The 22315-nt window shown below is 39.0% G+C and overlaps 3 protein-coding genes and 1 pseudogene across 5 annotated transcripts; 3 read left to right on the top strand and 1 right to left on the bottom strand.

Annotated features, from left to right (window-relative positions):
• The first annotated feature begins 987 nt into the window (after window positions 1–987).
• LOC149009873 (uncharacterized) lies at window positions 988–9765 on the top strand. Of its 3 annotated transcripts, none has more exons than XM_089161726.1 (12): window positions 988–1329; window positions 1464–1553; window positions 1711–1788; window positions 2049–2120; window positions 2682–2734; window positions 3566–3716; window positions 6311–6421; window positions 6944–7070; window positions 7210–7313; window positions 7932–8070; window positions 9305–9357; window positions 9431–9765. In XM_089161726.1, the coding sequence occupies exons 1-12, from the start codon at window positions 1246–1248 to the stop codon at window positions 9512–9514; spliced, it is 1146 nt and encodes a 381-aa protein (XP_089017852.1). In that variant the 5' UTR covers window positions 988–1245; the 3' UTR covers window positions 9515–9765. The 3 variants fall into 3 exon arrangements, with proteins under 3 accessions (XP_089017852.1, XP_089017853.1, XP_089017851.1); XM_089161725.1 differs by having other exon boundaries at window positions 989–1329; window positions 2049–2123; window positions 9431–9762; XM_089161727.1 differs by lacking the exon at window positions 6311–6421 and having other exon boundaries at window positions 2049–2123; window positions 9431–9764.
• Window positions 9577–12316, top strand: LOC149009872 (xanthotoxin 5-hydroxylase CYP82C4-like). The gene is made up of 3 exons (XM_089161724.1): window positions 9577–9631; window positions 10273–11401; window positions 11529–12316. Exons 2-3 carry the CDS (start codon window positions 10340–10342, stop codon window positions 12150–12152), a joined length of 1686 nt encoding a protein of 561 aa, XP_089017850.1. The 5' UTR covers window positions 9577–9631; window positions 10273–10339; the 3' UTR covers window positions 12153–12316.
• A 2802-nt stretch (window positions 12317–15118) lies between these two features.
• Window positions 15119–16518, top strand: LOC149009871 (xanthotoxin 5-hydroxylase CYP82C4 pseudogene; annotated as a pseudogene).
• A 371-nt stretch (window positions 16519–16889) lies between these two features.
• On the bottom strand, window positions 16890–20136 carry LOC149009870 (FT-interacting protein 4-like). Its single transcript, XM_089164119.1, is given in 2 exon segments — window positions 16890–19539; window positions 19541–20136. Coding segments are annotated over 2 exon segments (3045 nt in total). The 5' UTR covers window positions 19945–20136; the 3' UTR covers window positions 16890–16898.
• Between the last annotated feature and the right edge of the window lie 2179 nt (window positions 20137–22315).

The raw sequence follows: 22315 nt of genomic DNA, 5'->3' as shown, positions 1-22315 counted from the left end.
ACATGGTGAAAGGGGCTCCATCTTATGGGACTCATAAGAAGCTTTTGTAGTAGCACAATGTGTTGGAAGTGAAGGAGCTTCAACAACATCTATGGAAAAAGAAGCTATTAGGGATGGCTTTTTTTAGGCAAAATCATTGGAAGTCTTGAAAGTGCAAGTCAGTTCTAATTTCAAATCTAGGATTGTCCAATCACGGAGTGGTAATAGGCCAACATGTCTCTTCTAGAATAGACATGGCCACCTTTGCTAGATTATCGGCTATTACATTGGCCTCTCTAGGAACAAAAAAAAAAAAACACAAATGGAAATTAGCTGCAAGGAGCTGAATATCTGAGATCACCGCTTGAGAAGTCAAGGGGGCCGATTTGGAAGGTGCCTTGAGGACTGACACCAGCTCTAAATTATCAGATTCTATAACTACTTGATTTAGTCCCAACTCAATAGCAGATTTGATCTCTTTTCTTACAGCCAAGGCTTCTTGATTCGGCAGGTAAGTTGTTACACATTCCGTAGTGGATTTCGACTTTCTTATAGCCAAGGCTTCACCATCAAAGATTTTTACAAATTAAAGAGGAATCGATTTCATGAGTAGGGGAATACCTTTTTCATCTCTTACAACAATCTCAAGGTTTACCGTTGCTTCTATTCTTGGTTGAATCAATATTCACCTTAAATAAATTGCTGTGGAGGACTCCAAGTTGTTGCTTTATGTTGCTGGTGTGTACTGTGCCTTCTATCTCCCTTTATGGTATTAAACCCTCTTTTGATTGGAGGTGTTTAAGTCTTGTTTCTGAAATTATTAAATTATTTATGATTTTAGACATATCATTTTTGTTTATAATTTTTGATGTAGGAAAGTGTATGCAAACTTTTTTGACTAGGGAGCTAATCGTTTCATATTTCTTCGATTTTTTTTATGAAGGACTTGTTTCAACTTGAGATTCTATCATAAATAAGTGATTCGAATTATTACCAAAAAAAAAAAAAAAAAAAAGTGATTCGAATTAATTCAGAGAATTATGAACAGACCTAAAATGATTTTAGCGAAGTGGTGAGTGGTTTCAGTTAGGTGATTCTTTCTTCTTCTTTTTCGTAGAACAGTTGGGTGACTGTGAAACGGGATATTTGAATCAAGATCGATTCTAAGTTTGTAAGATGGCCGTTGATGACTAGTCTTTGAACAGTTGGGTGCTACTTTTTTTCTCTTTCTTATTTCTTCTTTCTGTTCTTCTTGGGTGGTTGACCATGGAATCGTCACCTCCGTCGAACCGGGCATCAGTAGAAGCAGCTTCACCTTCGCTTCCTCCACTCCCTGAGAAGCGCATCGTTGTACGTTCCCTTCCTAAGCTTATTTTCTGTAACTGTATGAAGAACAATTCTCCAGTGCTTCCTGTCCATGAGGGTTTTCTAGCATCATCCATCTATGAAAGTTCACTTTCCTCCACCGTCCTTTATGCTTGCAGTTGGGCTTCGGCGGTGCAGGAATGGATATCTTGGCGACGGTAGCTGCTTTTCCTAAACCAAACGACAGTGTTTGCAGCACCACCTCAAAGGTAAAAGCCCACTTATAAAACAGTCTTTGCTTAGTTTCCACTGGCTCTGTGATATGACTATTTTGCAGATGGGTTTCTTCACAATTCTTCTAAACTCGAGAGATGCTTTCAATTTGCGTTGTGGATATTGACCCTTCTATTTTTCAAACTTGGGAAGATTCAAGGTGGTGGCGATGCTGCGAATGCGTTAACTTGTGCTGCACGTCTGGGTCTCAATCCAAGGCTCATTTCTAAGGTCTTAATTTTTCTTATTAATTGAATGTATATTTTGCATTCAAAGTGCTCATTCTTTTGACCTGGTTGAATCAGACTTGGTTTGTTGCTTGAAAATGTGTTTTGATCCTACAAAGTTTCATCTTGGAGCAACAATCTCGATTCTGTGTGTGTTGCATTGTATAATATTGATATTTGATTTTTTTTTTAATTTTAATTATAAACTTGTGTATAATTGGTTTTTTTAATTAATTTTTACGCTTCTGCTTTTATAATTACCAGATTGCTGATGATCATCTAGGGAGAGCTATACTAGAGGAGTTAAAAGGCGATGGTGTAGATACTTATCATATTGTGGTAAGTTTCTTGTACTTCTGCTCATCCTTAGTAAGGTTAATGCATATCGATTTTTTGTTACCTTTTTTTTGTCTTTGCCATTTTCCATTTCGGTAAAAATTTTCAGAAATCAAGTTCTATCCATAAGAACTAGACATTAAACCAGAAATTTTATGTAATTGAAATCATTATGTGGATCTTTTAAGGCTTATAGTTTCTTTTGAAGTCAAATGCTATAAACTGGTGAAACAGAATAGAGTTTGATTTGCTAGTTGCATCAACTTTCAGTTCAGAAAATATATGCATCCAAGAGTTTTGAAGTACTCCTCCATTATGCTGAATTGTAACAAGAGGATTCATTTGCTTCTTTTTCTGTTAATCTAATATATGTTCTAGATAAGTCTTTCCCGTCAAGGAGTTTTATCTGTTGCGCTCTGTCTGCTGTGATATTCCTTGATGTCAAAGAGTTTTTTCACTTCATTTGTTTCTGCACCCATTGACAGTCAAATTCTTTTTTATTCAATCTTTATGACTTTATTGATCTTCTTGATCAATCTTTGGTGGACGCCACTCTTTCAGGTTTCTAAGGAGGGAAATACACCGTTCACATATGTTATTGTTGACAGTCAAACGTGAGTTATCTGTTTGTATCCATTTGATAATTTTATCTTAAAAGGGAGAAGTTATTTGGTAGTACCATTTTGGATAATTTGAACCCTATTTTTGGAATAATTACATATTGGAGAACTCTTATTCCTTGGATGCCTTCCTTTGACAGTTGGGTCCTTTCACCTGATAGCCTAATCTTGTGTCGGACATTTTAATAGATATAGGCATACTTTTCTTATTTGGTCAATATATAATGTCTTAGCAAAATTGAGATATTTTTGTAGGTGTTAATACAATGCTCCATATACTAGGTAATTCAATGGAAGTGATATTCAACCAGAAATTTGAAGTATTTTTCATTTTTTAACACATCAATGGCCACCAAATGCTTCTCATTAATCAGCTCTGATAAATAGGCAGGAACTTTTCCATTTTGTGGTATCATGGTTTGACCTGAGCATGCAGATCATCTTCTAGTGAAGAATTTTCTCTGTTTGTCGCACATCAGAACATCTATATGAAAACGAGTAGTTATCTCGATGCTTTTTGCGACAAATTATTTCCAATTGTTTGTTACTAGATCCAATGATTGCCTCAGATGTGGTTTTAACTTTGGACTAATGTTGTGAATTTATATAGGCCCAACTGGTCAGATTTAATTGCTCAGAAATCTGCAAGTTTGTGGCTCAAGCATTTGCTACCTGGAAATCAGTAGGGATCTAGTTGGTTCAATATGTGTCTATTAAAAAAGAAAAGAAAAGACATTTATTGTACATCCTTGATTGTCTCTTGTATGTTTTGCAAGATGTGCTGCTTGTGCATCCTCGGTACATTAATTTTGTTTACCATTTCAGGAATACCCGTACATGTATTTTCTGTCCCGGTAAACCCTCCATGGTGCCAGATGACCTTTCTCAGCCAACCTTATCATCTGCATTGGATGAAGCAAGATTCGTATACTTTGATGGTAGATTTCCAGAGACTGCGTTAAATATTGCCCAACAGGTAATTGCAGGAAAGCATTCCATTCGCATTTGATATTTGATGGCATAAAGAAGAAATTTTCTTTCTTTCTTTTTTTCTTTCTTTGTTTATTTAGTTATAACTTCTTCTTTCTTTTCTTTTTTTTTTTTTTGGGGGGGGGGGGTATAGAAACCTGAAGTATCTTCCTTTAGGTTCCTTGAGATTATTGTTTTAATACTCGTTTAGCAAGATTCTGAAATACCATATGGAAGGTGAAAGAGGAGCACGGAGGAGAGTGAGAGGGAGTTGCTCATGATCTCCCTGCGTCTCTACTCCCTCTGTCCAGTAGTTTGTGGAAGAGTCAAAAAAGCATTAAAACTGTCTCTCCAAATTTTTAACGGAAAAGACTCCTGAATCCATTTCCTGATTTTCTATTTTCCATTTTCCGTCACTTGAGATCTTCTCTGATAACTCCTAGCAAGGTTAAGAATTGATTCTGTTCCAGTTGTCAGAATTTTCTGAAACTGGGGATAGCAAGGTTAAGAATTGATTCTGTTCCAGTAGTCAGAATTTTCTGAAACTGGGGATTGGAGTTCTTGCTAGTATATTCATGATCAGGAACCCATGCATCTTTATTTACTATGCCACAACACATTGTTGACTTATGTATGATTGGAATTTTTAACACCTTAAAGAAACTTTTCCCCTGTATTGTAACTGGAAGATGCCTACTGAGCTTTAATATATTGAAGAGACCATAACAACCTGGTATCGTAACCGGAAGATACCTACTGAGCTTTAGTACGTTGAAGAGGCCATAATTTTGCATGCAACATTTTTTTCTAATGTGGACAACCATCATCTTCAGCACCACCCTGTGCATCATTCTATGCTTGGGCTATATGGGTTGACTACAACTAAGATCCAATCCTATAAGAGAGTGTGGAAATATGAAGGAATTCTTTCATGCCTCTCGAGCAGAAATTACTTCTTCCTGTTGCAATATTTCTTTTGCACTGCTTCTTTTTATAACAAGGAGGAACTCAACAATGTTCATGATTTTTTGCCACCTTTGCGAATTTCATGAAATTTGATATGTTACGTGTTACACATTGGATGGGCCATTTTATGAAGGAACCCTGCCCATCTTATTAATTAAACTTCAATCGAGAATAAGAGAATGGTATATGGGTTGTACGTGGATCTAAAGTTGTGAAACCTTGAGCCATGCTTTAATCCATATTCATACTCACATGGTGCTGATATTGGACTAGTGAGATGATGTAGATCCTCTATAACACAAACACTACATGTCCAACATTCCCTTCGATAACTCAACAAACCATACAAAGTTCATGATGATGCAAATAAAATTAAGAATAATGCCTGTAGTGATTTTGCTCTTTGATCCAGTCTATTCTTGCATTATCAAAAAATTTATCTGCTTTGCAAGCTTTAATTGACTTATTGCATGAACAAAAGGAACTTGATAGCTTCAAAAAAGGGGGAGGGGGGGGGGGGAATGAATTTAATGGGATATTTATGTCTTTAGTCATGATCGGGTAGATGATGAGGTGGTGATACTTGACGATAAGAAGATTCCTTAGAGTGATTGTTTTAGGTACCTAGGTTCAATCATAAGTAAAAGAGGTGATTTGGAGGATGAGGTTTCCCAAAGAATTAAAATAGGGTGGATGAAGTGGAGAGGTGTGTCCGGGGTCTTGTGTGATCGGCGTATTCCATTAAAAGCTTAAAGAAAAATTTTATAGGACCGTTGTTCGACTAGCTATGATGTACGGTGCAAAGTGTTGGGATGTTAAAAAGAATCATATAGATAAACTCAGTGTAGCATAAATGAGGATGCTAAGATGGATGAGTGGCAAAACTAGGATGGATAAGATAAGAAATAATCATATTAGAGTTGGTTTGGGAGTTGCTCCTATAAGTGATAAGCTTTGAGAAAGTCGTTTGAGGTGGTACGGCCACGTTCAACGGAGACCTATAAATGCCCCTCTACGGAGAAGTGATATAATCCAGATTGAAGGAACTAGAATAGCTAGGGGTAGACCTAAGATAACCTTAAGAGAAGTGGTGAGAAAGGATATGCATAGCTTAGACCTTGTTTCTAGCATGACCTTGAACATAACTGATTGGAAGGCAAGAATCCATGTAGCCGACCCCATTTAGTTGGAACAAGGCTTATTGTTGTTGTTGTTTTTATTTATGTCTTTTAATTGATGAAGTGCTGGTTTTCAATTTGTGAAGTTAAATTAGCATTCTGTCTGGGCATTAATCAGTCAAGGACTTTTTGTGTATGATACGAATAAATAAAACAGTTTTCCATTCTTCCTAACATTTTCTTGTCTGTCAAAGATATAGTTCTTTGTATATTTGTATGGGGAAAGGAAGCACACATGCAGATTCTTGCATACACCCTCTCACCTGCAACCCATAGTTCCCACTCCCCAGACCCTCTCTCTTATAAGAAGGCGAATGTGTTTCAAGATTTTCTAGCATATCTCTGTTAACCATGCAGCTTCCCTATGTCTCTTAAATTACTAGCTGACACTAGTTGGTGCCAGTACTTTAATATTTGTATGGCAGTTGCCACCATCTGTTGAAATATTCTATTGCAGGCAACTGGTAGGAACATTCCTATTCTAATTGATGCTGAAAGGCCCAGGGAAGGGTTGGATGATCTTCTCCATGTAGCAGATTTTGTAGTATGCTCAGCAAAATTTCCTCAGGCAAGTTAACAATGTTATTGGATAAAGCTGTCATTTTTTTCCCCTCTTTGCAAATTGATTTGAATACATCAATTGGAGGGTAACACATGCATCTGAAATTTTGGTGGACCATTATAACTTACAAAAGAGGAGAGGAAAAATAAAGCACTAAAGGTGAAGGAGGGATACAACCCCTATTGTTGACTAAGAAAGAGTAAGCTGAGACTTTACTGGGCAAACTGGCACCTTCATTTGCTAATATGCTTTTGTTGTGCAGAACTGTAGAAAACAATGAAAAATTGGATCCTGGATTTGTGTCACTGGTTGAAACTTGTTTGATTTGCTTGGTCTTTTGAATGCTGTTAATATATTGTGCTGTTCTACACATAAACACTTACCAGCATTCTATTATTAGTTAACCAGGTGCTGTATATCATTCTGGAAATTAACTTAATGGCTAGACAATAAATTCAGAAAGCTTGTGATGTTTGGATTCTTGAAATTTGAGGAGCTTTCACCTAATAATCAGTTCTTTTAAAGCAGGCATGGACGAAGGCCCCATCAATTCCAAGTGCGCTGGTATCCATTCTTCTGAGATTACCAAAAGTCAAATTTGTGGTTGTAACCCTTGGAGTAGATGGCTGCATAATGCTTGAAAGACGTGTAGAAGGTGAGTGACTTGTGCCTTTGCCTGGTCTCTGACCATAAGAGATGAGGTTGATACTTTACCTTTGTTGTTGAGAGAGTGAACATTATTGACCTTATATAGTATTTTGCATTTCTAATTACCAGATTGTTAATGTCCTCAGAAGAAGTTTCAGAGCTTGATGAGATTGAGGTGGACACTGTGTTCGAATTATTGAAGCAGAAAATTGATGGAAAAACCACTATTCCAACTTGTATACCATCCAAGGTATACAATTCTTGAACAAACTTGAAGTTTCAAACCTGCTGGCATGCAGTTAGCTTCTTGTTAAACCTTTTGAAGGGTGACTGAACTCCTTCTTGCCCCATGCCCCCTCCTGTAGGGATGTCAGGGATATGAAGAGTAAAACATTATATTTGAAAGGGCAAAAGATCCCCTGCTGATAGTGTGGGGATTTTTTCCCTTGCCATTTCACATCTAGACCTTGTAGGTCTACCAATGGCCCTCTCCTCCCTCACCGTGTGAACCACTTATTCAACAGAACTATCGCTACTTCAATGATTGGTGTAGGGTAAGACCCTCCTCCCCCACTTTTGGCATGGATAATGCCCTCCCATTTGAAAATGAACTCAAACCTCAAATTGCAGAATGGCTGTTTTTCTTGTTAATCTAGATGATCTCCTTGCGTTGTTCCAGTCTTATAGCTTTAGAATTTTAAGCTGTTGGCACTGGTTCTGAGCTATGTCTGGGTTTATAAGATGAAGAATTTACAGTGGTATTGAAATAATCTGTTAACTTTTTAGCTACTATATCTGTTAAATTGAAACTATTTTGTTTAAATTTAATTGCAAAATAGATAAGCTGCAGTTTTTCCTGAATCCCCAGTCAGTGATGAGGTTGAGAGCAGATGGGATTGGGAAGGTTGCTGGGAGGTTACTTGTGGGAACTGCTGAGAAGATACCAGCTTCAGAGATTATTGACACCACTGGTGCTGGAGATGCATTTATTGGAGCAACTCTTTATGGTAAGTGATAACTTTATGTATCTTTCATTGTCTTGATGAATGTATGTTTGTATGCATGCATATGCATGTAGGTGTCTCTTGCTCTAACTTTTCATGACTAGCTTTAATTTTTGTTTTGAAAATGGTTGAAGGGATTGTAAGCCTTTTAATCATCTGTGATAAATTGATTTTCCTATATCTTTTTTATTTTATGAACTAGCAGTGCTACTATTGTATTAGATTTATTCTAATTTTAAATATTTAAAATTCACAAACAGTTGATACCTTAACGTTCATGTGGATGTTTATATTCTAATATGACTTTAGTTTTGATGATTTAGATTGTAACATTGCTATTCTGGGCAGGTGAAGTGCGCATGCCTGGCCCCTGAAGTAATTTACTTCTTTTTTCCCCTTTTTTCTTTCTGTTTTCTTCTTTTTATTTTGGGGGGTTGGGGGGGGGGGTGGAGGAAGAGGCTGCAATAGTGGAAAACTTGACGAGTCACCGTTCTGTAAGTCTGCAGGATCATGCGTGAGATTTTTAGGGTTTGGGGTATTCAAAACTGAATTTCATCACTTGAAAGAGGTGTCTGTGTAAATCATGTGAATGTCTTTTAGCCTACTATCACATTGGAGTGACAGAATTGTCGCCAGAATCCCAGAGAGTCCAACAAAGGTGCATTCTAGATTTGGCAACTATACATTATTCTTGCCCATGTTTAAATGAAAATATGGCCCTAGATTGACTGTATTGTTGAAGGATTGAGGATTTATTTGTCCACCCTTGGATAATATGGATAAAGCTCTGGTCAGTCAATGCATGAGCATGGATGAAAACATAAAAAATTTAGACCTAAAGTACACTTTGTGGCTACAACCCCTTGAAAGCAAATAAGATTGTTCACTCTCACCCATCAATTAACTCTGGCCGTCATGATTATGGTCTTACCAGAAAATAAAAAATAAAAAATATCATGATTATAGTAATATGTCCAGCTTCAGTAGTAGTGAATCCTAGTTTCCTTGATTTTTAATGGAAAGCACTCCCAAAGAGTAGAAGCATGTTCACTAGTTGATCTGAGTTTTGTGGTTGTTTGTGCCATGATAGCCTGTACATTCTTAATTGGCTTATTCTTCAGAAGAATCATTTAGTTCATCAGTCATAAAAAAAACAGATACAAAATCTTTGGCATTTTGTTGGTAGAAATTGATGATAGATAGGGTTCAACTTACTCCATTTTTTGTTGGTTCCTAGCTCTTTGTGCAGATATGCCACCAGAGAAAATGCTGCCCTTTGCTGCTCAAGTGGTAAGGATATTCCATCATCTAGTGCAAATATTTTGTTCCAAAACGAAGTTTACTGACCGTGCCTTTTTTGCAGGCAGCAGCTGGATGCAGAGCTCTGGGAGCTCGAAGTGGTCTTCCAAGGCGAACAGACCCACGTCTGGCTCCATTTTTATGTTAGAACAATCATATCAACTGGAGGCATTGTACTTTTCCAATAAGAAGAAAATGGTGGTATAGGAAACCGAATACTGGGTTTTTTGGCAAATGAGTTCAGTGACCTCAGCACCCCCAAAAGGTACCACTTTTTGGAATTGTGTTTGTATATGTTGCCTTGGTACAGTAATGTAATTAAACATTGTATTCTTGATGTAAAGAAAGTGTACTTGGTGACATGATTTTCGCATCTCTTGTAGCCCAGTCTCATCTTCCATTTGTTTGTTTTCTTTCTAGTTACCTCTATCAACTCTGCTGCTTGCTCTCTTAGCTTTTCTGAGCCATCACTTGTTTAACATGGAGGCACAGTGCAGATATCAAATACAAAAATTAACAACCAGGATTTGAAGCCGTATCTGAAGTCTACACTTTTGGACCCCAAGAAATAAGCCCTTATGTGCTAAAGCTTAGATTTCCTTTAGAACCTTAAAGTTGGCAGATTTCCTTTAGAAACCTAAAGTTGGCATATTTTGGGTTAACATAGCATTCAAGTTTCAGTTCTTACCTGTAAATAAGTTGCAAGAGAAAGACATAATTCTGAATCTTAGGTGAGCATATTTCGGTTCTACATGACTTTCAATTCTTACCTGAAATTGAGGTGCCAGAGGGGAACCGATATCGGAATCTTCAGCTCGCCTGTCTTCCATGCGTTCATCTAATTGTTTAACTTCCTTTTCAAATTGAAGTCCAAACAAAAAAGTCTCATGTCTTGTCTCTTCCTAGGATGGTACGAGCATTGAGCTCAACCTTTTCCGATGTGATTTCTATTGAATAACAAAAGCCGACATTCATGCCAACCCGAGCTTGGATTACAAAAGTGTACCATTGGAACACCACTGCTATCATAAATAATAGGGGAAGGGATCAGTCTGTTCCAAGCCCCCATTTCCTCATGGAGTTCATCAATTCACTGCAAGCCATTGGAACACTTGCTGCCTTGATCTTGCTCTGTTTTCTATGGAGAATTAAAGCCTACAACAGCTACAAAACCCAGAGAAAGCAAGCCCCCACGCCACCTGGTGCCTTGCCAATTATCGGTCACCTCCATCTCCTCGCCGGGAAAAGACCAGCGCACCAAGTTCTTGCAGCAATGGCTGACAAGTGCGGCCCTGCTATCATGCTTCATTTCGGCGTGCATCGCACACTAGTTGTGAGCAGTTGGGAGCTAGCTAAGGAATGTTTCACGACCAAAGATAGAGCTTTTGCTACACGGCCCAAGTCTGCTGCAGCCAAGTACTTAGGCTACAATGCCATGTCTGGTTCCTCCCCTTATGGGACATATTGGCGTGAAATGCGAAAGTTAGCCACAGTTGAGCTCTTTTCCAAATCCCGCCTTGAGAAGTTGAAACATGTAAGAGTTTCTACTATAAATATGTCAATCAAAGAAGTGTACACACGTTGGGCAGTGGATGGAGGTAGCCAACCTGTGAAGCTAGAGATGAAGCAGTGGACTGAGCACCTAAACCTAAATTTAATCACTCAGATGATTGCTGGTAAACGATATTATGGCAATATCATCGATGGGTACAAGGATGAAGCCCAAAGATACAGAAAGGCGACTGCTGAACTCATGTACCTGTTTGGAGTGTTTGTTGCTTCAGATGCATTACCTTACCTAGAGTGTTTAGACCTTGGTGGACATATCAAAGCAATGAAGAACATTGCTACTGAATTTGACTATTTGGTCGGAAACTGGCTAGAAGAACATCGTCAGAAGATTGCAAATAAGGTATCTGCAACTACTGAAGACAGTGAGCAACTTGATTTCATTGATGTGTTGCTGACAACTCTCCCCGAAGACAATTTCAACTCCGGCCACGACCGCGACACAATCCTCAAGGCAACAGTACTGGTTGGTTGATATGTTCTTTACAGCCTCATGATTCCAATTGTTGAAGAGTTTTGGTTTTCTTATTCGCTAGATATCTATTCCATATATGCCTAAATTGATCTCTCTATTTCATTGTTGATCTACACAGCAATTCATTGTAGCTGCTGTTGATACTACATCTGTTGCTCTTACATGGGCACTCTCCTTCCTAATGAACAATCGCCACATGTTGCAACGGGTCCAAGATGAGTTGGATACCCATGTTGGTAGAGAGAGAAATGTGGAGGACTATGACATCAAGAATCTACTCTACCTCAATGCCATTATAAAAGAAACAATGCGGCTACGCCCTCCTTCACCACTGGGACTACCACACGAAGCAATGGAAGACAGTCAAGTAGGCGACTATTATGTACCCAAAGGCACTCGCTTAGTTGTAAACATATGGAAGTTGCAGCGAGACCCTCATGTGTGGCAAGACCCAAATGAATTCAAACCAGAGAGATTTCTCAAAACACATTCAAATATGGATCCCAAGGGCCAGAACTTTGAGATGATCCCCTTTGGATCTGGCATGCGTGTATGCCCAGGTTCCAACTTGGCGAACCAAGTCTTGTACTTGGCACTTGCTCGTCTGCTGCACGGATTCAACTTGGATACTACCCCTTCAAATTCGCCAGTGGACATGGTCGAAGGTTTAGGTGTCACTATGCCTAGAGCAACTCCTCTAGAAATCGTCCTCTCCCCAAGACTTCCTTCTGAGCTATACTAGAATGGAAGATGCATACAAAATAAAGATGGCTTGTTGGAAACATGCGATGGAGATGGAGAAAGAATAGCCAGTTACTGTGTGTTAAAACTTACATATTTGCTAATTGCTAATGCATGCTTTGGAACTTATGAGTGAATAAGAAACCATATCTAAGAAAAGATTTGGTAATGGTTCGTTGTTCGAGGAACTGTATTTTCCATTGTAAATTAATGTCAGTGCATGATATGGAATAAAAGGAATAGTTTGAATTTGATCACACTACCAATGTTGATTACCTTCCCACGCATGTAGAGATTATGCTCCTTCTCAAAGAACAGAAACTCAATGAAATTAAATAAATAAGAATAAGTTATTAATCTAAATAAATTAAATTTCACTGTGTATTAGTTGAGCTGCCTAAGCAAGAATTTTGAATGAAGAACAACCAGAAGCAATTCAATACCAATAAGAAAAAGAAACTGTTTGAATTGCTTCTTCTTTGCTGTGTAATAAGTTCATGGGCGAGGCTCAGAGAGCCTATTCTTCAAGTTCTATTCACATATACTTGTTGCCAAGCATGTCTGTTCTGCAAATTAGTGATCAAATTCTTCTTGCCCAGTTCAGGCAAACGTGTAATCTATGTGATCTCATGTCTTTCTTTCTTTCTTCTTCTCTTCTTCTTTTCTTTTTTATTTTTTTTAACAATTTTTAAACGAAGTTAGTGTTTCTCACAAAAAGTGAAAAGGCATAGGGGCATTATTGTCTTTTTACATCAAAACCTAACGTCCTATTTTAAAACCCTAAAATCTAGCTAATAGTTTCTTTCATGTTTAATTTATTTTTTCTGTATAGAAATGTTTTTATCCCTGCATAATCATGCATAATTTCAATGTGCAGAAATAGTGAAAAACAATAAAAATACATAAAAACAAAGGAAAACTGTTTCCGCAGAGAAACTGAAACATAAACGTAACCATACATGATACAAGTTACAACCCTCTCATTATTTCTCAGAAGTGTTTTTCATATCCACTGGAAAATACTTTTAGTAGTGGAAGTGAAGGGTTTGTTATGCATGGAGCTTAGGGTCCCCAACTACTAAAAGGTCTCTTAATTAATATTCCTGTCTTTCTCTATCAACTAGGCTTGGTACCATTAAAGGCAGTGCTAAACCAATTAAAGAAAGCAGGGTGGTGCGTGGGGATAGTTTTGGAAGGGCGTCTCTGCTACTTGGATACGGGGCAAATAGCTAATGGTGGAGAAATGAAAGCACTACTTGAGGCAATTACGATTGGACAGGAATATGCAAAGAAACGCCAAATTACGTACTATGCATAGTAATTTGGAGTAATCAAAAGGCAGTGTTGAACCAATTAAAGACTCCTTATTTTGCTTGGCAGATTCATTTAACAACTCTTTTTGTTAAGATCTTATTGAATTACCCTAGATCATCTCTTGGTAATTTTAAATCCCCAGCACTACAGGAATGGTTTAGTAAGTTAGCTATGTTGGCTATATAACGAACAGCAGGAACTGTAACCAATATGAACTTCTATCTTAATATAAAGCTTTTATTTTACTATTAAAAAAAAAAAAAAAACAAAAAAAAAACTAAGCTTGGTACCGTATGAGATGGGAAATGACATTCTAGCTCTTTTAAGAGTTACATCCAAGTCGTTTTTCTCCCAAGGGATTGGTGGAGCTTGGTTAATTAGGTTTCTATTTCTTACTGTTTCTTGTGCAGTCATATTTGGCTTTGTATGGTGAATGATTCTTGAAGTGGTGTTAGCCAGATTTCTGGTTATGGGTGACTTTAATTAGATACTCTATATGTGGAAAAACGTTTGGGGATCAATTCCTAACATCAATATACCCAACACCATTGGTTTTGTTTGAATTAGTTCATTCCTTGGAGTTACCTTATTTTAGTTTGCTTTGAATTTTCTTGGTCTTGGTTTGGTCGATTCTTGGTATGTGTTGATTTCCTCAAGGCCTTCTAAGAGTTTGGTCACCTTAACCGTGTGGCAGTGGCTTCCATACATTTTCATGCACCTGCAAAACTGTATCAGAAGCTTTGGTACATGGATATGTATTCAATATTTGTTTCTTATGTATTTTTTTTTTCATGACGTTTTCCTGAACCTTAAAATGGTTATATTTTGGATTTACATGACTTTCAAGCCTCAATTATAGACAATTTGTTAGAAAGGACCTAAACCCAAATCCAAACTCTTACCTAACTCTAATTATTTTGTCCGAATTTGTTGTGTGAATAGCGAAAGCAACCTTTAAGTTCCCAATAATCTCATTTTCATAGGCAAAGAGATCTCACTTTCATTGGATTTTCTCGTGGAGTTTCTGTGTGTTCTTGTTTACGTGAGACCCAAAACTACTAATGCGTTATTAATTCCACCTTTAATTGTTGATCCTAGTACAATTAGGAGCTTCTACCCTCTTGTCTCATAAAGTCCAACAAAAAGATCTTTGTTTATCATTATAATAATACATCAGCATCATGTCCAACCTTGAATATGACAAGGCAAGTAAGCATTAGCCTTGTAACTCGAAAGTTCAAATATTGCGCCACTATTGCATCCCCTTTATAGTTTACCCAACCCCCCCCCCCCCCCCCCCCTCAAAAAAAAAGCCCAGTAAATGCAATCTTAAGGATTCATTAGAAAGGGGTGAGAGGGAAAGAACCTATTAGGAATTTATGAACAAAAAGGAAAATGAACTTCTTCCATTTCTTTAATCCTATACAAGCCTAAATGATATCAAAATTTGTTCTTCTTTCTGCCACACATGATCTTTATTATGGTATGGTCATGCAATGGAATCCACTAACAAAAAGAAAATGGATTCTATACATATGGGTGGCCCTTGATGCGTATGAATCAATTTTTTGTATAGGATTGTTATCCACTCACCTATTATAAATAGTAGGCTAGGAGATTCTCTAGTCATCCCAATCCAATCCCCATTTGGTCATGGAGTCTATCAGTCAGTTACAAGCAATTGGAACCCTTATTATCTTGAGTTTGCTCTACTCTCTATGGAAAGCTAAGGCCAACACCAATGCCAAAACCAAGACAAAAATAAATCCCAACACCATCTGGTGCCCTGCCTATTATTGGTCACCTCCATTTGCTTGGTGGCCAAAGTCCAATTCACCAAACACTTGCAACCATGGCTGATAAGCATGGCCCTACTATCATGCTCCACCTTGGTGTGCGTCCCACCATTGTTATCAGTAGTTGGGAGCTAGTCAGGGAATGCTTCACCACCAATGATAGGGTTTTTGCTACACGACCCCCTTTTGCTGCTGCCAAGTACTTGGGTTACAACTATGCCATGTCTGGATCCTCTCCTTATGGGAAATACTGGAGTGGAATGAGAAAGTTAGCCACGCGTGAGCTTCTTTCCAAAGCCTGCCTTGAGAAGTTGAAACCTGTAAGAGTCTCTATTATAGACACTTCTATCAAAGAAGTGTACTCACGTTGGGTCAAGGATGGAGGTTCCCAACCTGTAAAGCTGGAGATGAGGCAATGGTTTGAGCACCTGAGCTTAAACCTAATCACTCAGATGATTGCTGGCAAACGGTATTATGGCAGTATTGTAGATGGGTATACCCATAAGGAAGAGGGTGAGAGATTCAGAAAGGCAACAACTCATGTAGTTATTTGGGGTGTCTGTAGTTTCAGATGCATTGCCTTATCTTGAACGGCTAGACTTTGGGGGACACATCAAAGCAATGAAGAAAACTGCTATCGAATTTGATTACTTGGTCGGAAATTGATTGGAAGAACATCGTCAGAAGATTGCGAGTAAGGGATCATCAGCAACTGGTGAAGAAAGTGGACAACTTGACTTCATTGATGTGTTGTTGTCAACTCTCCCAGAAGACAATTTGAATTCTAGCTACGACCGTGATACTATCATCAAACTATCAAAGCAACTGCACTGGTTGGTTCACATATTTCCTTATAAATTTATTGTTGTGTAGAGTTGTTAAGGATCTCGTTAGAACTGATCATTATCCGATCCATGCAGCTACTGTTGTGTAGAATTGTTTCATTCCCTATTATCAATTTCTCTTATCAATTTCACTATTCTATACATGCAGCAATTCATTGTAGCTTCTGTCGATACAATATCTGTCGTCTTGATATGGGCTGTCTCCTTCCTAATGAAAAATCACCAACCATTGCAAAGGGCTCAAGTCGAGTTGGCCACCCATGTTGGCAAAAATAGAAATGTGGAGGAATGCGATATCAAGAATCTACCATACCTCAATGCCATCATAAAAGAAACGATGCGGCTATGCCCTCCTGCACCTCTAGCACTACCACACGAGGCCAGGGAAGACTGTCAAGCTTATAGTAAGTGATCCTATTTAATTGGGATCATGCTTGTTATGCTTGTTGCTGTTGCTTATATATGTAATACATTTTATGGGAGAGGGGGCCTTTGAATAATAAAGTACACTACATGCATCCTCCCATATATATTGTATTCTTGGATCATTGTTCTCTTTTCAATTTCACTATTCTATCCTAGACTATGTTGATGAATAAAAATTTTAACTGGCAAAGCAGCTTAGAAAGCACCTATAGTTGCTGGTTTCACATTGGAGAAACAGTTGCAGTTTTATCGCAGTGTTTTTTCTGTATTGATGTGGGTTTTCTGGTGGGACCAGCATAAGGATATATGCAAATATTGGAGGAGAGGAGGAACGTAACTATTGTGATTCCATTTTCAATTCTATACTCACAGCAATGTATCGGCCTTTGAAGGTAATCTCCTGAAGAAGCTTAGGGCTGGAGAAGGCAACTTACTCCTGAATCTAGGAGGCTTCAAAGCATACAACCCTAACAGACCCATCAACACCTGAAACTGCACTGCATAGAAACCCATTGCCATCACCAAACAGAACATCATAAATAAGAGCGTTGCTCGAGGATCTCTCCAACTCAGTAGCGCTTGGAACCGTTCAGTTTGGGTAGCAAAATCACCAACCACCGTTTGTATCCTCCCTGCCACACTTCTCAACCGGTCGTATCTCATTCGAACAATCTCAGCACTACGCTTTGTCGGAAATGTATCGAATTCCTCATCCAGTTCATCGCCATACACTGCTTCCACACAAGAGAGCCGGGTGTCAATGTGAGGTGGCTGCCTAGGCCGCCATGGGTATCGCCATAGCCCGGTCAAGAACAAGAAAACAAAGATGAAGGGTAAGATTAGTTGAGGAAATATGTCGAACACAAGGAAGACGACCAAAAATAGGACCGAGTGGACCGGTTTCTGCCAACTTCGAACCGACTCGACCCATTCCCACAATGCTATGATGGTTGATAGAACTGAAACAATGCGAAAGAAGTTGGCCTTACTACGTCGCATGCTCCACAAGTGAGAACCATGATCGAGCATGTACTCGACCACATCCCTACCCAGTGGCGGTTCGGCCCGGCTCAACCGATTAGCCACTATGTTTAGCGCCTGGTACCTCAAATTCTCCGTCTGGTTCGCTGATAGGGGAAGTACATAGTGCATCTTGGGCAGTAACGGCAAAGGGTACATATGGAGCATGTTAGCCATGTTAGCACAGGTGAACTTTATAGCCAAGTGAAGCTCACCCATCTTCTTCACCCCTGAACTGTGGAGCATTAGAAGTGGATAAGAGTGTGTGTAAACTCGGTTAGATTCTAGTGTGGATAATCGGATTCTGACTTTACCAATACGAGAGTCCCTTGTTCCGGCGCCGGCACCGCCGGCAGATTTGTCAATGTGGGAGTTGTCAAACACGCCGATGGTGATGATGGTACAAGGATCAAATACTTCCCATGAATACTGTTCGTTCCACTTTGGTGCCAAACTATCAAGCACAGTTCGAGTTCGAACCCATTTTTGACCGTACTTGGCGACACAGTAAGCGTCTGGAGAACCTCCTTTGCCTTCCTTGTTCCTCGTTGACATCAACCCAGTGGCGCCCAAAATTCCCATCTCAAGAACACCAACGTGGGTTCTCCATAGCTCCCTCGCTGTTGGCCTCATATCACTGCTGTACGTAGTCAATTCATCGAGCACATGATAGCCACCATCGAGTGAGAGTCGAAGATGAATGCGTGAACCAAATTGGGTCATCGTTTTTGGTTCGGCGAGGGTGAACCATTTGGAGACTCTCGGTTCGCCACCGGTCCTGCGTTCTATTGCCTTAACAGGAATTAGAACACGACCCAGTACATTATCACGGCCCGGTCCAATTCGTTCCTCCACAGAAAGTATAAGATAGTCTTCGAATGGCTCTGCAACGACAAACATCATGTCTTCATTCCAGAATGGATTTGAGAAGCTCCGGTCAGCCATGGCCTTGGCCACTTTGGTCTTCAGCACTTGGTTTCCCACTTGAGCTTTGGCTGAAAGCTCTGAGAATCTTGCCATTGTCGATCCTCTCTCGCCTGCGACGATATCCTGCGCTTCTATGATGGTTACACGGAGATACCAGAGCTTCGGTGACAGATAAACCTTGGACTTGATAGAAGAGATGCCATCGAAATGCACATTCGCAGACTTAGAATGCCAGGCTTCTGCAAAAGCTTCGTCTGCTTGGGTTCCAAACCAGACCGACGCCATCACCTCTCCTCCCTTAGCTTTCTCCCCTTTCTTGTCTTCCATTCGATACCATTGCGGAGCTAATTGACTATCAGGTGGAGCTCGTTTTGGAACATCGTTTAAATCGAACCAAATTCTACCCAAGTAATCATCTCCGCCATTCTCTCTCACGAAAATCTCCACAATAGATGACTGAATACTATCCATGGAGAAAGCGAAGACCTGGTTCCATTCTGAGTTACTCAATCTTGCCCTTTTAGTAAATCCTCTGTAGTTCCCAAGCTTCACCTCTGCAACTGCTTCACCACCGCCGAACAATGGAAAGTAACGAGCTTTAACGACCCGGACATAGAGATACGTCACTTCCTCCACCAGATTATAAGTCGAACTGGTCTTTTCATTGTTGGTAAGCCCTCCTCCCAGCTGAGGACTAGTTTCTTTGAGTGTGAACTCTTTCAAACCAGAAGAACTAACACCCTCTGTTCTACCTCTGCCTCCACCGCCACTGCCACCACCGCTACCGCCAACTGCAGCATTGTTGGGATTGCGGATAGATGGTTCAGGTCCTGTTGTGAAGACGACCGGCTTAATTTCACTAGGTTTTGGCTCCAAAGGCTTGGGTTGTTGCCGAGGTGGTTGTGGCCATTTGTTGCCCTGAATCAGTTGTTTCTCTTGTTGCCTTTGCTGCTGTGGTTGCAGAACCAAAGACCCAGAGCCAGCTTGTTGATGCATATTCTTCGGCTTTATCACAAAATCAGAAGACATTGTGGGTTCGTATCCATTACCCTTCTTGGGTTTGTTCCTTTGTTGAAAGGTAAAGCTTGAGGCTGATTTCACCTCGAACGTGAGAGAACAAACTCCGCTTCTCAAGCATGTAAAGCTGTGGAATATCCTCAACTTCTCTAGAGATGTTAGAACAAGAAATCCTCACCTTACCCAGAAAATTTCTGTTACTGCCGGATTTTCGCTCGTTGTATACATTTACTTCCACAACTCTATAGCGGAGTTCTGAAACATCACTGATGTTAAAAACAAGCTTTTCTTTCCAAACAGGGTTCAGCTCGTTGCGTTTGACTTGGGTTCTTTGCCTCTGATTCTCGAACTCCACCTCCGCGAACGCCGACGATGAACCTTTCCCATCCTTTGGCATCAAGTTACGCGCTCTAACAACTTCTACCACAAGCTTCTGTTTACCATTCATCCCCTTCTCTGTGAGTTCCTCTTTGCATTAAAGCATTGCAGTAGAGGTGAGGAAAACAAGCTGAGATTTGAATGGATTGGGAAAAATTAAAGGGAAGGAGCGCATGCTATAATAATATGGTCAGACAAACTTATATACGTAAATGGATGGAACTGAAATCAGAAATCATCACTTTGTTTGCATTAGCGTCGTCTCTTGGTTCGAAGCTCTGCTTTGGAAAAGGAACAGAATTCGAGAAAGAAGGGATTAAAGAGGGACCTCCATGGTTCCTTCCCTCCTTTTCCGTTTTCAAATTCTATAGTTTTGGGTTTGACTGGTGATTCTCTTGGGTTTATCATCAAACACATAACGGGACAAATTCTAAAACAAAAGCAAAGCAAAGCATACGATGTTGATTTCCACAACACCAGCGAAATCTTTTTTTTCTCTCTCTCCGTACATTAGCAGAGCTGTGATATAAAATACATACTGATTATCTACCGTTTGATTGGTTTAATCAAGAATTTGCAACTAAAGCTAGGTGGGATCGATGACATTGATCTACGTGTAGTTAAGTGTCTCTTTGACGCTTTGTATGTCTTTATTCGAACAGGTAAAAAAGCGTCGGTAAAGGACAAGGGAGAATTTTGGTCTCAAAGTTGGGCTTAGCTGTTTGGAGGCCCATTCTCTTTGATGTAGCTTTTCACTTTTATGTCCAGCAGCTGCTTTGTCCATTTCATGCTCAACCACCTCGTACGTGGGTTCATTTGGAATCTCACCCATTACCCAAATGAAAGGATTTTCTCTCATGATTTTGATTTTGATTCCAGTCAAGCTTAGCTTAGATGTATCTTTTTTTTGGTCAAGAGCTTGGATGTAACTTACAAGCAAGTTATATTTATTAATAAATTATTTTTAATGCTAAACATAAGGTCATCATACCAGTCACCAGCATTGGGGCCCATAGGGCATAAGCCCAGGGAGTAGGAAAAGTAGAGGAAGAGGAAGATATGAGGGACAGAGGTTTGAATCCAAACTTTCTTTGGTCTAGTTGTTTTTTTTTTTAACCAGAAGAAAGAAAGTAGATTCATTGAAAAGCTTCCTAGGTAACTCTGCTTGGGATATTTACAGACGCTGAAAGTAAGAAAGAAAGGGGGATATCAATCCAAACCTTGTTGAAGGAGAGCAAACACCAGCCCCCTTTAGTTGGACAGGCAAACGTACCGAACCACACATCTATCATAAGCTATTAAGTTGATACATCAAATAATATTTTGATGCCCCCTGCTCCATCAATGGTAGAAACCCATGCCACAATCTAATATTTGTAAGTATTTTTAAGTAATATAACTTTCTTTATATTAAAAAAATAATAATAAAGAGCTACGTAACTAAAATTGATTGAAAGCTTTGAAATCTCTTGAACAAGTCCAACACTTATCCAATCCAAATTAAACAAACCCTCAATCTTTATTGTTCTTGGAATCCAATAATTGTTAGAGTTGCCTCAATATGCTAGAAGCACATCTAGAGTAAGTTGATACATCAAATAATTGCGGCTATGGCCTGTACAATAAAAGTTGCCAAGGTAAGAAACAACACTAATTGAAACAATCATAGGCAACCCTCTCTCCTAATTATTGTAATCCAATAATGTTAGACCTAAACATGCCACATTAGTTGAACGATGGCATGTCTAATAATTGCACGCACCTTTCATTGACCCTCATATGTGTGCAAGAAATATTCACATACTTGCCAATGAGGATTCTATTTAAATGTTTGACATAGACTCACCTACATAAACTCTTGATATTCAAAAGTTTATTTCAACCATACATTTCTAGGATCTCAAGCATTGATGCTTTAGTTAACATATGATATCAGATTCAAATCAACACCATTCATTTAACCCCAATCCGAGTTTGCAAGTCAAAGCTCTCTAATATGTCACTAGAAGCTTATAGTAATTTTGGAAGATTCATATTTCATACATTACTATTTCTACAAAGTTTTCCTCGATTCATGTTGAATAAGAATAATCTCTTTAGTGTGGTAGTTGGATGGGGTTTCTAGAATGCTATCAAGGGTAATTGGAGCTAATGATACTACAATTATTAAATTTATCTATGTTTTTGCGCTTGTCTTGTAATGTTTAAGAAAGGAGAATGAGACCGATAACCATAATGTTAGATATGAACATCAATATAATAATCAATTTGTATCCATTACATAATATGGTTTTGTTTTTATTATGTTTCTATATCGTATCACCAATTGATATATATACCCATAAAAAAATACCTATGGATATTAATATCACGGTTGACTAATATTAAGGAGGAATTGATCAATATCCATATGTGAATACTAATACTTAATTATTATTTAT

The sequence above is a fragment of the Hakea prostrata genome, chromosome 7 (genome assembly GCF_041222555.1).
Source record: "Hakea prostrata isolate BN-2017 chromosome 7, UWA_Hpros_2, whole genome shotgun sequence".
Lineage (NCBI taxonomy): Eukaryota > Viridiplantae > Streptophyta > Magnoliopsida > Proteales > Proteaceae > Hakea > Hakea prostrata.
Note: the sequence above shows the minus strand (reverse complement) of the source record. Positions and strands in the feature narration are given on the sequence as shown.